We start from the raw sequence: 18,103 nt of genomic DNA on the forward strand, positions 1-18,103 counted from the left end.
GCACTGCTTCTCAAGCTGGTCTCGGGGCTGAGATGCTGGGTGGATTATAAAAGTGAGAGCCTAGGGAAGTAATGGGGTGGCCTGTCTTTGGAATGTGGGGTGTCTTTACTGCATGAGAGCCTCAAACCTCAAGATGAGATTCAGGGCTTAATCTTGTAGGAAAAAAAGGGGCCGGGGGGCAAGCTCTTAAACAGGGGAGAGATGTAGGGAAACTAGCATCTTGTAGGGTGTCCTTGAGCTGTGATTGTCAGGTGGGGGCTGGCAGAGGGGAGACCAGAGGGAAGAGGCCTCCGCATGCAAACAGATGGGGGTCAGGACTATGGAGACCGTCATGGAAATGGGAGGAAGAATGGGTCTGGGAGATTTTGTTTTGAGGATTTGGTTGGGCTCACACCAGTTGAAGGTTGATGAGGAAACAAGGAGATAAGAGCATGCTTAAGATGCTCTATCATGCAGGGGTGCATAGAGGAGATGCTTCATCACACTTTTACGTTCGGGTGCGTTTAATGCATCCGCCACATACTCTGCTCAGGGCTTCCCGAGTCTCACATTTGTCCGCCAAAACAGTTCTTCTAGAAGGTGTAGCAGATGCTGTCAATCCCTCCCTCCCCTGTAGTGCCCATCTCCCCTTACTCTTCCTCACCTGAGTGAAGCCCTTGTGCATCCGTGAAGGGCTTTCCCTGGTCCTAATGCACTTGGCCCTGGCTCAGGCAGGCTGGAAGCAGGGAGGACTTAACACGCCCAGAGCAGCCTTCAGCTGCTGATGTGCTGGAGCTGGTGGGTAAATGCTTCTGCTTTTTTTCTCCTCAAAGGGTAGAGCTTTGAGTGGGGTGCTGCACCCTCTCCCAGGCGTCCCCAGCAGGGTCGAGCCCCCGCTAGCCACTCAACACCTGCTCAGCAACCTGCTTTCTTGCCTCTCCTGACTCACTTCCCCACTCCTTGCTGTGCTTCCTGGGATCCCCCGTCTCAAGGTCTGCTTTCCCAGCCTAAGGCAGTTGACAGATGATACTAGCTAGGCCCAGAGAGGTTATTTCACTTCTTCAAGCTTACAAATCCAGTGTGTAGGAAATCTAGGATTTTAATTCAGCTCTTCTAAACCCAGTGGGCTCCTGAGGTTATTTTCTGCTAACCATGTTTTGTATCTGCTGTAACAACTCCCTGAGTCTTTTTACATGTCTGGCTTTCCTACTAGAGTCTGGCCAGTTAGACTCCAGTATAAACTAATAAACGGCAGAAACTATGATCCCGATCATTTTGTAACCAAGATCAACAAGAACAGTGACTTTCACAGACAGATGCTCAGTGAGGATTTGTTGAAAGGAAGAGACGGAGCAAGAGGAAGGCGGAGGCAAAGGCAGACAGGTGCACGACATTGGAGCTAGGACGAGAGTCTCCAGACATCCTGGCCTGGGCCCTGAGGGCGACTTGCCTCAAAGGAGACCATGGTGAGAGGGTCAAAAGCAGAAGACCCAGAGGAGGCACAGCGGCGAGCAGAAAAATTGGTGGAGAACTAAAAAGATACTTTTTCTGGAAATCACTTATGAGGAAAGATAAACCTAACGAAATAGTCCTTTTCAGTGCATGTAAGGGGAGTTTTTTTTTTAATTTATTTTTTGTTTTTAATATGAGTAATCTTAGCTTTGTAGGAAAAACATAAGATGGGTTCTCACCCAAGAGTAAGCTCTACAAATCAGATACTCCAGGGCAGTATTTTTCAAACTGTGCTTTACAAGGCAGTAGGACTTCTAAGGATCTCTCAAGAATAGGTTAGTAGATCATAAAAATTGATTAATACTTACTGAACTTTAATTAGACCATGGGGCTAATCACCCAGCTAGTAAGTGAACCAGGTGGGATTTAGCCCCCGGGTTATTTGACTCTGGAGCCCATGACCTTCACAGGCAAGGCTGTAGGTACCCTCCTCCCCACCCCTTGGCCAACCACACTCTCCCTCCACCAGAACTGAAGCTCAGGTTTTGACACGTGGACAGCAAGCTGGGGAATGGGAACTACACTGTTGGTCAGGGGTTTGGAGAGAGTGCATTAAAATGTGCCACACTTTGCCTTCTCTAGAAGTCTTGGAGCTTTGCTTTCCCACTGTGCAGGGGAGTTTTTAAAATGCATTTTGATGAATGCATTCTGCTCTCTTGGTACACAAGGGGGAGCATTGAGCACAGGAATGGGAATAACATTGCTACAGGGAGTGGGTTCTTGCTCTTTACCGGAAAGAGTTTCTCTCTCTTTCTCTTTCTCTCTCAATAGGATTTCCTAAGAACAAAACCAGTTTTCTGCCTAATCACAATACTATTATCATCATGTCCAAGAAGTTAATATTGATGAAACCGTATTATCTAATACATTGTCTATATTCAGATTTCCCCGAATATCGCCAAGATGTCCTTTATTGCTTTTTCTTTTTCTTTTATTTTGATCCAGAATCAATTTTGTATTCTCTTAATATTAGATCATGGTCATTTTTCTGAAATATTTTGGTACAAAATGTTCATAATTTTTACTGGCTATTTACTATCCCATGAAGCTGATTTTTCGTGATTTATTAGTTTCTCTTTGGTTATTCCTGTTATAAGCATAACATGGTGTTAAGCGGGGCTTTTCCTTTCTCAATTTTGACTCAGGCACCAATTCAATAGATATCAGATTGCAAAGTGAGAGTGAGACTGATAATCATATATGGCACTCACCAAGTGTAACAGGTCAGGTTCCTCGGAAAAGCCTCCTGATGGAGATTTTTGTACAGGAGGTTTATTGAAGAGTGTTTGGGGATCAACACCTATGGAGGAATAAAGGAAGTAGCGCTGGAAAAGGAATAGTTGAACTTTGATGCAGTCACTACAAAGGCCTCAGCTGGCCCTCTGCTAGCTCTGGAGATGGTCTTGCAGAATTGTTCCCTATTGGGGCAAGGAGATTGGGTCTTTTTACCAGTCATTGGATGCAGATTGCCCCTGGGAAGTGGCCATGACCTTGGGTAAGATAGCTAGTTTAGACCAATTTTCAAAGAGACTCAGGGTGGCAGTGAGGGCCTCAGTCCTGTGGGGAGATCTGGGCAGAGACCACAGCATCCACTACACCAGGGGAATTCTCATGGACCTGTCGTCTAAGTCCTGGATCCCTGCAGCCAGACTGAATACACAAGTGGGCGTGTGGAAATGGACGGAGGGTGGAGAGATGCTATTGGAGAGAGCATTGCATGTTGGGACTCCTCCCTCCCTCCCCAGGGGAAAGGCCTGGATGCTACCTCCTTACCTGAAAGTGTGTGATGGGGGCTTCCTCAGGACCACATATTGAGCTTGAGATTTTTTTTTCTACTGTTGGGGGAAAAGAGAAGTGGCTAGACTGGCCTGTGGCAGCAGGACACAGAGGGTGGTGTTTGGTTTTGCCCTCCCAGGGTTTGTTGGGGCAAAGGATGAGAGAGTGTTTCCTAGGACTCAAATGTGAGTCACTTGGGAGAGAGAGTACTAGGCTAGAGCTATTTTTAAAAATATATTTTAAAAAAGTCCTCTAAGACTCACAAGAAGTTGCAAAAATAAAACAGAGAGTTCCCGTGTGCCCTTCACCCAGCTTTCCCCAATGATAACATCTTATATAACCATAGTGCATTTTCAAAACTAGGGAATTGACATTGACATTGGTACAGTGTCTTGGTTTTTATCATTTTTTACATTCACGTGTGTATGTATTACTATGAAATTTTATCACATGTATAGATTTGTAGATTTATGTAATTACCACCATAGTCAGGATACATAGTTGTCCTATAACTAGGAAGAAACTCCCTCACATTCCATCTTTGCAGTCAGACCCTCCAGTGGACCCTATTCCCTGGCAATGACTAATCTCTTCTCCATCACTATAATTTTATCGTTTTCAAGAGTGTTTCAAGAATCATGCAGTGTGTAACCTTTTGAGATTGGCTTTTTTCACTCAGCAGAAATAACAGCTTTGAGTTCCAGCCATGCTGTTGCATGTATCAATAGTTCATTCTTTTTTATAGCTTAGTAGTATTTAATCGTATACCTATATACAGTTTATCCAGTCCCAGTGGGAGTCATTTTAAGTCCTGCCCAGCATACTTTCTGGGAGGGTGAGAGGAAATCAAATGATGAAGTCTGAATGGAGAGGATTGCCAGGGAGCCTGGGGCAGAGGGGGTGGTGGCAGCTGAGAGGGAATGCTTCTCCTTTGTCCTGAGAATTAAAACTGGAGCGGTTCCCAGAGATGGGGATCTCCAGAGATCCCATGAAAAGTGCACAAGCAAGAAAAGTGCACAAGTGCACAAGGCAGTTTTTTATAGCTTCGAAGCCCAGAGAGCACGAAGTTGGCTTACAATGGTGCCAGTCACAAGCCAATTAAAGTATTTCCAGGCATAACCATTTCCCTCTACACCATTGGTACTTTGACATGGGATCCAGAACAGCAGCTAGTGAGTGGGGGAGGGAATGTGAAAGAGTCGTGGAAGAGAGCAGAAATTGCATATGAGACTCCCTTCCCCCACCCCGACACCTCTCACTGAACAGCTGGCTCTAGCTGGGAAGGGGGGGGAAGGCGTTGGGATGAAACTGAATTGTTGATTAATATAATGACCTGACACATGGAATTACTCTATTAAGACCATGTTTGTGACTTGATGTGACATCAGACTGTCATTACTTGGAAGTGACCAGAGCAGGCAGGGTCCTGCAATAGTTGTCATCTGGAGTCAAGGACAAGCCCCTTTTTTCCTCCTAATGGCACTCCCCCTCAAATGAATAAATTTTTGGAGGGATGGTGGGAGAAAAACAAAGTATGTTTTGATTATGTCCACCAGCAGTTACATAAATAACTTGGAAATAAACATCTTTTATACATAAGCCTTTTTTTTCTTTTATAGTATACTTCGAGCAGATTCCTGGAAATGGGGTTAATAGGTTAAAGGGCATGGATATTTCTGTGATTCTCAAAACATATTGCCAAGTTACTTTTCTAAAGGTTTGTACCAATTTACCTTCCCACCAGATAATGCGTGGAAGTTAATATCATAAGATTGTTAGTATAATGGGGTTTAAATGCTATTTCATGTTTGGAATAATTTTTAAAGTGCTTTTGTAATATGACACTTTTTGCATTAGGTGTTTTATCAATCTCTTTAAACTCGACATTAATATCTTGAATGCAGAATATTGTTAAGGGTCTAATTTAATAAGTTGATTACTGGCTATTCACATTCAGCTTCCAGGGGATTCCCTGGCGTACTTAGAAGAAGACCAAATCCTGTAGGATTTGTGGGCAAGAAAGAAAGGGAGAGGTGAAGGCCAGATGATCAGTGAATACAAGAGACAGGTTCAACAGCCATGAGTGAGAGGTAAACAAATGAAGCGAGGGACCAGGAGCAGGGAGATGGCCATGAGGTCAAGAGGTGATGTGGAAATGGACCTTGGGAGACAAAGATTCTAGCACAGGCCCCAAACAAGGAAATACGCCTTCCCCCCAACCCCCAAATATCAATGAATTCAAAATTTATTTTTTTAAAAAACCATAACATTTACTATCTTAACCATTTTAAGTATACAGTTCAGTAGTGTTCAGTATATTCATACTGATGTGAAATAGATTTGTAGAACCTTTTCATCTCGCAAAATGGACATTTTTACCCATTGAAGAAAAACATCCTTTTCCTTTCTCTCCCCAGCCCCTGGTAGCCACCATTTATTTATTGTTTCTATGAGTTTGACTACTTCAGATACCTGATATAAGTGGAATCATGCTGTATTTGTCTTCTTTTGTGACTGGCTTATTTCACTTAGCATAATGCCCTTGAGGTTCATCCATGTTGTATAGCACTTGACAGGATCTCCCTCCTTTTTAAGGCTGAATAATATTCCATTGTATGTATATACCACATTTTGTTCATCCATTCATCTATCAATTGATATTTGGGTTGCTTCCATCTTTGGCTATTGTGAATAGTGCTAAAGCATGGGTGTGCAAATACCTCTTCAAGAACCTGATTTCAATTCTTTTTTTTAAAATTTCAATTCTTTTGAATATATATCCAGATGTAGGTTGCTGGGTCACATGGTAGTTCTATTTTTAATTTTTTGAGGACCTGCCGTAACTGTTTTTTATGGTGTTTTACATGTTTTTTACCATTTACAATCCCACCAACATTGCACAAGTGTTCCAGTTTCTCCTTATTCTCACCAACACTTGTTATTTTCTGTTTTTTTTTTTTAATAGTAGCCATCCTAATGGGTGTGAGGTGGTACCTCTCTATGATTTTGACTTGCATTTCCCTTAAGATTAGTGATGTTAAGCATCTTTTCATATGCTTGTTGGCTGTTGGCATATCATCTTTGGAGAAATGTTTATTCAAGTCCTTTGCTCATTTTAAAATCAGGTTATTTGATTTTTTGTTGTTGAGTTGTAGGAGTTCTTTATATATTCTGGATATTAACTCCTTATCAGATTCATGATTTGCAAACATTTTCTCTCATTCCATAGGTTGGCTTTTAACTCTGTTAATTGTGTCTTTTCATGCACAAAATTTTAAAGTTTGATGTAATCCCATTTGTCTACTTTTGCTTTTGTTGCCTGTGCTTTTGCTGTCATATCCAAGAAATCATTGCCAAGTCCAATGTCATAAAGCTTTTTCCCTGTGTTTTCTCCTAGGAGTTTTACAGTTTTAGATTTTTAAGTCTTTAATCCATTTTTAGTTAGTTTTTGTGTATGCTGTAAGATAAGGTTCTAACTTCATTCTTTTCCCTTTGGATGTCTAGTTTTCCCAACACCATTTGTTGAAGAGACTGTTCTTTCCCCTTTGATATTAGCAACCTTGTCAAAAATCATCAATTGTTATTACTTTTTAATCAATGGAAAAATAATAACAAGATCACGGAATTCTTCTTTTGTGACGTATATTTGGGACATATAGTGACTATTTGAATGAGGTGGAGAGGTCCAAATAAAAAACATAAAAATGTGAATAAAACTTTGAGACTGTTGGATGGGGACCTTGTAACACCTTTTCTTAAGATGTCATCAGTGCCAATGGGCAGCAGTTGATCGATAAACTAACTAATTCACCAAATAAGTGATTATTGAGTGCCTACTATACAGACACTAACCAGGCCAAGGGAATACAGGTGTGTATAGGAGACAAGTCCCTGCTATGTGTGTTTCTGTGTAGGATCTCATTTTCTGTTAGCAGCATCAACAAAAATGTGTGTGCTGGCCCTACCTCTGCAAGGAATTTGGAGAGGTAAAAGAGACTGTGAGATGCTGTCCATGCTGTGAAGGGCCCGTGTGAGCTTATTCTTACCGTGGCCCCAGATACCCTTCATGTCCACTGCTCTTTGCTAAGGGTTAATACCTGATGAGATGGACCCATTTTGTAGCTTGGAGAATGAAAGGGATGAGGGCTTAAAGGCTGGGTCGTACGTCCAGATGTCTGAAGGAGTCTGTGTTCCATCTGAAGCTGCTCTCCATGGGACTATTTCTCAGGGTCTCCCCAGACGTATCCCACTCTGGTTGAAACCAAAGGTTCATTTCAATAACCTAAGTGCTCCATTCAAGAAACACAGAAAATAGGGTAATGTCCCTTTTCTGTTCTACAGTTCAGTTTAGGATACCACGACATTGAATTAGTTGTTGTGCCTCCTGTAGTCTGTGACAGTTTCTCAATCTTTCTTTGTTTTTCATGACCTTGACAGTTTTTAGGAGAACTGGGCATGTATTTTGTAGAGTGTTGGGCCCAGTCACTTTTAAAAACAAATTTTATTGGCGTATAGTTGATTTACAATGTTATAATCATTTTTAATGCATTATTTTGTGGTCTTCGTAGAGCCCAGAGTTAAAGCAGTTCTCGAGTTATTCATAAAGGTAGTTTTCTAGGTTGGATAGACCTGAATGGACCCTTGTAACTCATACAATAATTTAAAAAATCCATTGCCCAGAAGGGAAAACTGCAGGTATGAGTCACCCTGACAGAGTCCAGCATTGGCCAGGTTTATATCTGTTTGGTTTTACATTATAGCCGATCTGTTAGTCAGGGTCTTGGAAGGAAAATCTAAGATACACTCAGCCAGGATTTTGAAGACAATTTAATGAAGGGACTGTTAACCCAGGTGAGTCAGTGTCTTAGCTTGAGCTTCTATAAAAATATCATAGATTAAGTGGCTGAAAGTACAGATGTTTATTTCTCACAGTTCTGGAGGCTGGGAAGTCTAAGACCAGAGCCTTGGTGAGGGCTTTTTTCCTGGCTTGCAGATGACTGCCCTCTTTCTTCTCGCATGGAGGCGGACGAAAGCTCTGGTCTCCCTCTCGCTCTTTTTTTAAAAAATACTTATTTATTTATTTTGGTTGTGCTGGGTCTTAGTTGCGGCACATGGGATCTTTGTTGAGGCATGCGGTATCTTTTAGTTGCAGCATGCAGACTTCTTAGTTGCGGCATGCAGACTCTTAGTTGCAGCATGCATGTGGGATCTAGTTCCCTGACCAGGGATCAAACCCAGACCCCCTGCATTGGGAGCGCAGAGTCTTACCCACTGGACCACCAGGTAAGTCCCTCTGGTCTTTCTTTCTCTGCTTAAAAGGGCACTTATCCCACTATGGGGACCCCACCCTCATGACCTGATGTACACCTAATTACCTCCCAAATGTCCCACCTCCAAATACCATCACATTGTGGGTTAGAGCTTCAACATATGAAATTCGGGGGGTGGGGGGACAGAAGCAAGCAGCCCATAATAGGCAGGGATAAAAGGAACCAATAGGGGTGTTGAGGCTCTCAGGGACTGTCAGCAGAGGGAAGCTGTTCCACACGAAGGCCTGAAGGAGCAGGGGAGGAAATTGTATCATGGATCTCAGAGCTGCAGATGGCAGTTGTGAGTTGGGCAGGGGGCCCAGCAGGAGCTGTAGTAGTAGAGATATGAAGACATTGCCAGAACATTGAGGCAGGAGAGAGCAGGAAATATCCAACCTTCTATGTCCTTTCTTCCAGTTCCCAGTTGTTGTCACCCTTTGGCCAAACCCAACCAGAAGCTAAGGGCAAGGGAGCCTGGACATTGCAGTCCTTCATAATCAGCCCCTCCAGGCCACACAGAAGGGTAGGGAATGGAGGAGAGTGTGTGTAAATGGTGAATAGCCAGCACAGATACTTAAAAGTGTACCTATGTTGACTCTATCCATTTATTTAGTAATGCAAACTTTCGGAGGGCAGAAACACGACCTTTTTGTAAACTAAGCAATTGTATACATTTCCTAGGGCTGCATGCATAACAAAGTATCACAAACTCTGTGGCTTAAAATAACAGACACAAATTCTAACAGTTCTGGAAGCTCGAAGTCTGAAATCAAGGTGTCATCAGGGCCACGCTCCCTCTGAAACCGGCAGGGGAGAGTCCTTTCTTGGCTTTTCTAGCTTCTGATGGTTACATTCCTTGGCTTGTAGATGCATCATTCTAGTCTCTGTCTCCAAGGTCACATTGTCCTCTCCCTGTGTGTTTCTGCTTCCTCTTCTTCTAAGGAGACTAGCCATATTGGGTTAAGGGCCACCCTACTCCAGTATGACCTCATCTTTTAATAAAAAAATTTTTTTTAATAGTTTATGATGAGCAAATCTTACTGTTTTCTTTGTTGTTTTTTTTAAAATTAATTTTTATTGGAGTATAGTTGCTTTACAATGTTGTGTTAGTTTATGCTGTACAGCAAAGTGAATCAGTTACACGTATACGTATATCCCCTCTTTTTTGGATTTTCTTCCCATTTAGGTCACCACAGAGCACTGAGTAGAGTTCCCTGTGCTATATAGTAGGTTCTCATTAGTTATCTATTTTATACATAGTAGTGTATATATGTCAATCCCAATCTCACAGTTAATCCCCCCCACCCCCAGTATCCATAAGTTTGTTCTCTACATCTGTGTTTCTATTTCTGCTTTGCAGATAAGTTCATCTGTACCATTTTTCTAGATTCCACATATAAGCAATATTATACGATATTTGTTTTTCTCTTTGTGACTTACTTCACTCTGTATGACAGTCTCTGGGTCTCTCCATGTTTCTGCAAATGTCGCCATTTTGTTCCTTTTTATGGCTGAGTACTATTCCATTGTATATATGTACCACATCTTCTTTATCCATTCTTCTGTTGATGGACATTTAAGTTGCTTCCATGTCCTGGGTATTGTAAATAGTGCTGCAATGAACATTGGGGTGCATGTATCTTTTTGAATTATGGTTTTCTCTGGGTATATGCCCAGGAGTGGGATTGTTGGGTCATATGGTAGTTCTATTTTTAGTTTTTTGAGGAACCTCCAAGTATGACCTCATCTTTTTTTTTTTTTAAATTTTAATTTTATTTTGACCTCATCTTAAATAAACTAGTTACATCTTAAGTGACTCTATTTCCAAGCAAGGTCAAATTCTGAAGTTGTGAATGGACATGAGTTCAGGGGGACACCCCACTACACTGCTGAAATTCTTTTTTTTTTTCAGTTGAGGAGAAGGAGGCAGAACAAGTAACTTGTCTAGGTCACAGAAAATGGTTGAGCTGAGTTTAGAAGCATATTTTTAACTATTAATTAGCCAAAATGTCTTCCTCCTTCCTATCTGCCTGCCCCCTTGCCAGCCACCAACCCCATACTTTCATTACTTATTTTCTCATTCAAGGACAACTTGGATGTTAGTTGACCTTAATTTCAGTAGACAAAAATGACTGGGTTTGTTGGCTATTGGGTGGAGGGATGTGTGGGGAAAAGAAAAATCTCTCAGCCTCCTTGAGATTTACTTTTCTTTTTGTTTGTAAAATAGCAAAAATGAAACCTATCTCATTTAGTGGTTGTGAGCATTAAATAAAATTTATGAGAAAGTGCTTGGCAGAGTCTTCCAAAGCATGCATGCAACCCTGAGGAATTTTATAGACAAAATTTCAGAGAGTAAAGAGGACATTATTCATGCATGGTGTTAATTAATTTATATTCTTGAATTTCTGCATTGTAGACATGCCTTCAAGTCTTAGACAAATGAACAAGAAACAGAAGTAGTGTAGCACAGATCTTCAGCATTGCCTATAAGTTTAGGTTGCTATTTAGCCTCTTTCAAACAGTAAGTAATTTACTTTCATCCTCTCTGCTAGGTTATAGCAAAAGTTGATGTCATATCTCTTGCTATTTACCAGCAAAATTACTTTGGTCATGTTGCTTAGCTTTATGATCTTGCGTTGTAAAGGTTAAAAGGAAACACACACACACAGAGGAAGGAACACATACAAGGTCCTACTACAACTCCTGGTACATTAAAAGTGATCAGAAATTGAAAGTTAAAAATTTTTTTTATCACATTATTATTACCGTTAGTGTTATTAATATCATTGATATGCACAGGAATCGAGTTATAGATACTTGGCTAATGAACTTTTTTTTAACTTTTAAAAATTTTGAACTAATTTTAGACTTAAAGAAAAGTTACAAAAATAGTACAGAGAATTCCTATATATGCTTCACTAGCTTTCCCTAATGTTAACATCTTAACTAACCACAGTATGATGATCAAAACCAGGAAATTAAGATTGTTATACGATTAAGTAATTTACAGATCTTACTTGAAATTGCTTGTTTTCCTGTTTAACTTTCCAATTTCCTATAGCGATCCAGTGAATTTATGAGACGAGACTAGCTTAGTCTTCTCTAATGTAGTTTTTTATTGTGTTTCATGATCTCGACACTTTTGAAAAGAACTTACCGGTTACTTTGTGGAATGTCCTTCAATTTGGGTTTGTGTTTTCTTTGATTAAACTGAGGTAATGCAGTTTCGGCAAGGATACCTCAGAAGTAATGTTACATCTTCCACCATGTACCATATCAGGAGGTACATGATGCCAATATATTTTATAACTGGTGTTGCTAACCTTGACCTCTTGGTTAAAGTGGTACTTGTCAGGTTTCTCCATTTTAAGTTACTGTTTTACCTTTTATAGCTAACAAATATCTTGGGGAGATACTTTGAGACTATGAATATATCCTGTTTCTCATACTTTTGCACACTCGTTCTAGCATCTATGGAGGATTCTTGCCAGCAGCAGTTACTAATGTGGTATTTGCTTACTGGAGATTTTCTATTTCTTTCATGCCTATGTTTATTAATTGGAATTCCTCTCTAGGGAAGAGTTGTTCCTTCTCCCCCACTTATTTATATTAGAATGAGCTTGTACCCATTTTATTTTATGGGTTATAATCTGATACTGTCATTATTAATTTTGTTGCTCAGATTGTTCCAGCTTTGGCCACTAGGAGCATAGTCAGGCTGGCTCCCGTACCCTTTCAACGTGCTCTATCATTTGTTTGTACCTCCTCACGTTATGGCACTTCCTTCTTTTTCTAAGCTCATCTTGCATTTTCCTTGCCCCAACCCTGGAATCAACCTTTTTTCCGAAAAGCACTAGTTCCTTCTATTGGAGGATGAATTTAGAAACCATGATCTTGGTGGTGGGTGTGCTCATTGCTACTGGGGTGTCATTGTTTCTAGGTCCTCTCAGTGGACAGAGCTAGGAAATATGTATATGTATACTAAACACACACATCTACATTTATTTCAGTATGAATCTGTATAAATATGAAAAGCCATAATGAATATTTTCATTCTAAAGTAAATGCATGAGTATGTGTAAGGTACGCTTCAGTTCGTCTCCCCCAAATAAGGAGAACATTACAGTATTGCTTGTTTACTTGAAATAAACGGTCAGTAGTACTTGTTTACTTTAAGTTTTGAATTTTTTTTTTTCTTTTTTTGCGGTACGCGGGCCTCTCACTGCTGCGGCCTCTCCCGTTGAGGAGCACAGGCTCCGGACGCGCAGGCTCAGCGGCCATGGCTCACGGGCCCAGCCGCTCCGCGGCACGTGGGATCCTCCCGGACCGGGGCACGAACCGGCGCCCCCTGTATCGGCAGGCGGACTCTCAACCACTGCGCCACCAGGGAAGCCCTACTTTCAGTTTTATGTTATGATTCACATAGCTGAGGTTATTAGAGAAGAGACCTAACCTCAGAGAATTCCGAAAACAGAAAAAAAAAATCATAGAGGTATCCAATTCGTGTTTCCTAAACTGGTATTCCATGGGGTACTGTTTTGGGAGGTGTTAATAGGCTCATCAGGATAAAAGGGCTCTGTGGCCCAGTGAATTTGGGAAACTTGTCACGGTAGATCCCCCCCACACTTGTGTAACACTGCTCAGGGATTATTAAAGGAGTTTTTTAAAAAAATGTTTTTCAGAAAACTTATATTTTATAAACAAAATATCACACAAACTTTATAGAAGCAGAAGATATAAAAGAAGAAGAAAATGTCAAATTTATATGCAATTTTTGTTGTATAAATTTATTTGAGACTAAATGTTGGTCTGCACAATAACGTGAAATTTTTAAAGTAAGTGTGACCACATTCCTTGTTAAGAGAAACTGCTATAAGGTATGTCTTCAGATGGCTTTGAAAATGTATGGGGAAAATGACATTTGCTTTAACAGGGGCAGATACATTCTTTAGAAAAAAGGTGTTCTCCACTCCTGCTTATGGAAATACAGCTCAACAGAACTTATGGGAAAACTAACAACAAAGACAAAATATCCTGTTTCAAAGTAGTCATTTTGCGGATTAAGGTAGAAACCTACAATCTTTCCCCCCAAGAGCATTTCATATTTAAACCTTCTATTTTTAACCTGATGGTGGGATACATGGCTAATGCTTATGAGATCTGCGTCTAGACAGTTGAGAAAAACAGGAAATGAGTTACATTGTTGTAGCTTAAGATAATTTAACCTTTTGTCTTCTAGCTCCAAGCTGTGCCTGCTTTTAAAAAAAAAAAAAAGAACATTCCTTCTCTCCTGAGAATTTCAGGGCATTTAGGGAACTATAATAATCCAAGGCCTCTTCAGGGAGCAGAGATAGCTATTTTGGTGGAAAAGGAAATGAGAACATGGTTTACTGGGCTTGGCCTATGAAATGAACACAGCCATTTGGAGGAACATGTTGCTCTCTTCTGAATTCTGAGTGTGTGCTCACAGCTGTCTCGGATGGTGTGCTTCTAAAGGGCAGGAACTCAGCCTGGCTAACCCAGTCTCCCTGTGTGCTGGTTGCATCGTGTGATGCTGTAGGACATACAGTGTCCCCCAGAAGAGCAAGTTAAGAAGCAGAAGCTGGCATCTATAGAATGCTTTCTATGTGCCAGGCACTGAACTAAGCACATTCACATACATGATCTTGTTTAATTCTCTCAACAACCCTAACAAGGTGTGGCTATTACCATTACCCCCATTTTACCCATGAAGAAATGGAAGCACAGAGAAGTTAAGGAACTTTGCAAGAGTAGCAAACCTGGCATTTGAACCCAAATCAATATGATTCTAGAACCTATGTTCTTAGTTGGTATGCTATACTGTAGTAGGGCTGTTTTGAAGATTAAATGAGATGATGTATATAATAAATTTATCATGGTTTCTGGCCCATAATAGGCATGGTAACTAATTCCTGCTATTATTTACACGTATAAGTAAAATAATACTATTCTTCTTTACAAGTAGATGATGACAGGGGACTTCCCTGGTGGTCCAGTGGTTAAGACTCCATGCTTCCAATGCAGCGGGTGCGTGTTCGATCCCTGGTCAGGGAACTAAGATCATGCGTGCCCCTTGGCGCGGCCAGAAAAACAACAGCAGCGACAACAACAAAACAACAGGGCTCGCTGCACTGAGAGGCAGGAACCGGAGCCTCGTGGCCATGAGTCCATTTGGCAGTTCGGAATTCTTTAATAGAAGAAATGTAAAATAACTCGATGTTGGAGAAGATGAGCACTCTGTTTTGTGGCCATTAAGTCCACAGATGTGCACTGGTTGATAGCAGAGGAGAGGCACCAAGTTACACTTGACCTTAAAGCAACAGGGTGGTCGGAATTAAGTGAGAGAGATGCCATCTACAAAGAGTTCTCTTTCAAAAATTTTCATCAGGGAACACAGCACTTATCTCCTTATGCTGGTCATCGAGTCACACAGTGGGTCACACACATCACTGGTCTACCCCCTTCCTCCCGTGTGAGGAAGCCAAGTGTGAGAAGAAGTAACTATCGAAGGCATTTGGCTTTATGTCCTGAGTTGTCCTACAAACAGAGAAGATGAATCATCACCTGGAGTGGTTCAATGTGTACAACAAGGTCCAGATAACTCTCACATCACATGACTGTGGTTGACTGACCAAAAGAGATGTGAAACTGGCCAAGTTTTTATTGAAAAAGGCAGCTGCTTCTGTGTGATTTCTTCCAAAACACATGTAAAATCTTATATACACATCTAGCTCCAATGTATTTTGAAGGCAATTTACATGAACAAATTAAGCTGTAAATTTAGTTCACCTTTTGAACTATCACATTTTGTAAAATCAGTGCTTAAATAAAAATTATTTAAACTTGAAAAAAAAAAACCCAACAAAAAACAAGTAGATGATGACACTCGCCCTCACCCTTCTCCTTGTAAGATACACAGTGCATAGTGCTTCTAAGTAGCTGTTGAATCGAGTGAATTGAATAGTGATTTTATTGAATGTATTTATTACCCGCAACATTATAGTGGGGCTGGAGATACAATGATGGCATCAGCTGGTCAGGTTAGAGAGTCTGTAAACAAGTAAAGGAAACTGGCTCACACAGCAATAAAGTCTACAATTGGCTTTATTAACCATTGCTTCTTAGAGTCTAAGAAATGGCCGTATACCACACACAACAAATATTACATTAAGGGTCTGCTTTGTCACACTCAAAGATGTTAGGGATACAGTATTAGGTAAGACATAATCCTGTGTTCATGGATTTACAATCTAGTACAGAATACATGAAAAGACAAACAGGGACTTCCCCGGTGGTCCAGTGGTTAAGACTCCACACTCCCAATGCAGGGGGCCCGGGTTCAATCTCTGCTCAGGGAACTAGATCCCGCATGCTGCAACTAAAGAGCCTGCATGCCAGAACGAAGATCCCACACGTGGCAGTGGAGATCCTGGGTGCTGCAACTAAGACCCGGCCCAGCCAGATAAATAAATAAATATTAAAAAAAAGACAAGCAAGTGAAATCATTACAAATTGTAATAGGCACCACCAAGGAAATAATCGAAGGGTTGAAATATAGAATAATGGAGTTGGGATGGGGGGGAAGGTCAGACCCTACTTTGCATGGGGAACTAAAGGAAGGCTTCCTTGAGTACGTGACATTTAAGCCCTGCTGATAAGAAAGAGCCTAGGAAGAAGAAACAATACAAAGGCTTTCAGGTGGGGAAATAACTTGACAAGTTCAAGGGCTTGACGGAGAGTGAGTGTGGCTGGAGTATAACAAGGAGAGTGGGATGAGATGAGGCTAGAAAGATAGGTGGGACAGATCATGGAGGGCCTTACCAGCCCTTGGTAAGAAATTAGGTTTTATTCTAAGTGTAGCGGAAACCCACCAAAGGGTGCTAAATAGACAAGTGACATGATCTGATTCGCTGCTGCGTGGAGAATGAGCTAGACAGGATGAAAGTGCCGTTGGGACCAAGCATCCCTTCTAGGGTGGAGGATGGACACTCAGAGACAGAAAAAGAAGTGCGACGGTGGAAGCAGAGGTCAAGGAGATGTGGGGCTAAGAGCCTAGGAAAGCAGGCAGCCTCTGGAAACTGGAAAAGGCAAAGGAGTGGATTCTCCCTTAGAGCCTCCAGGAGGGACCGGTGCTGCCAACCCATTCTAGACTTGTGACCTACAGAACTGTAAAATAATAATTTGTGTTGCTTTACGACTCTAGGGTTGTGGTAATTAGTTACAACAGGGAGGTGTTGGCAGGAATAAATAATCCGCCTTCCACCCTGCCTCTGCCTCCAGATCTCTGTCTTCCTTCCATTGGCCGGATCTAACTAGAAGCCACAGGCAAGGGATTCACAGATGCCGTTCGCACGGGTCAGCCTTTCAGGTGACAAAGAGGATGGAGAGGAGTGGGGAGTGGATTTGGAGCAGCAAATGGAAAATATCCAGCCCAGTGCAGGTTGTCAAGCTGAGTGGTTTGCTCCTAATCTGGAGCTTATAATAAAGTAGGACGTTTGGCATGCTGCCCTTGCTTATCTCAGCCCTCTCTTTTTTGAGTTCTCTCTGGCGTAGCCTTCAAAAACTTCTTTGGTTTTGCCTCATATCTTTATAGTGCAGATAGATGATGTCAATGCACCTGTTTCTAATATCTGATTCGCCCCTCAGTGGGATGCAGCAAGTTTCCAAAGCAAATGATGTGAATTAAAAGTTAGTCCAGGGCTTCCCTGGTGGCGCAGTGGTTAAGAATCCGCCTGCCAATGCAGGGCACACGGGTTCGAGCCCTGGTCCGGGAAGATCCCACATGCCGCGGAGCAACTAAGCCCATGCACCACAACTACTGAGCCTGTGCTCTAGAGACTGCGAGCCACAACTCCTGAGCCCACGTGCCACAACTACTGAAGCCTATGCGCCTAGAGCCCGTGCTCCGCAGTGAGAAGCCACTGCAATGAGAAGCCCGTGCACCGCAAGGAAGAGTAGCCCCCCTCGCCACAGCTAGAGAAAGCCCGTGCGCAGCAACGAAGACCCAACGTAGCCAAAAATAAATAAATAAATAAATGAATAATAAATAAATAAATTTATTTTTTTTAAAAAAAGAGTGAAAGTCCCCTTTCACTGCTCTCTTCTGGGTCCATCGAAATCACGCTCCCCTACCCCCGTTCCCCCCATCCTGAGGTAGCCATTGTTAATAGTCTGGGTGATGCATTACAAATTTTATTATATATGTTTTCAAACCTACTGCTATGGGCTGAATTGTGTCCCCCCCTGAAGTTCACATGTTGAAGCCCTAACCCCCAACAAAACTGTATTCGGAGATAGGGTCTTTAAGGAGGAAACTTAAGATTAAATGAGGTCAAGTGTCTGTCATCCGAGGCCACAGTGAGAAGATGGGTGTCTGCAAGTCTGGAAGAGAGCACTCACCAGAAACTGGACCCTACCAGACCTTGATCTCGGACCTTCCAGGCTCTGGAAATGTGAACAAATTAATTTTTGTTGTTAAAGGCCCCAGACTGTGTTATTTTGTTATG

General features: G+C 41.7%; 1 protein-coding gene across 6 annotated transcripts in view; it reads left to right on the forward strand.

Annotated features, from left to right (window-relative positions):
• NTAQ1 (N-terminal glutamine amidase 1) overlaps positions 1-18,103 on the forward strand; it is a 252,454-nt gene that overhangs the window by 29,306 nt on the left and 205,045 nt on the right. Inside the window, exon 6 of one of the 6 annotated variants that reach the window (XM_060127256.1) lies at positions 14,563-15,577. The exons of the other annotated variants lie outside the window; for them this stretch is intronic. Coding sequence (XP_059983239.1) covers positions 14,563-14,600 — 38 coding nt within the window. The 3' untranslated portion in view covers positions 14,601-15,577. Of the gene's footprint in view, positions 1-14,562; positions 15,578-18,103 lie in introns of those variants that run through there. 6 annotated transcript variants of the gene reach the window in all.

The sequence above is a fragment of the Lagenorhynchus albirostris genome, chromosome 17, assembly GCF_949774975.1.
Source record: "Lagenorhynchus albirostris chromosome 17, mLagAlb1.1, whole genome shotgun sequence".
Classification (NCBI taxonomy): domain Eukaryota; kingdom Metazoa; phylum Chordata; class Mammalia; order Artiodactyla; family Delphinidae; genus Lagenorhynchus; species Lagenorhynchus albirostris.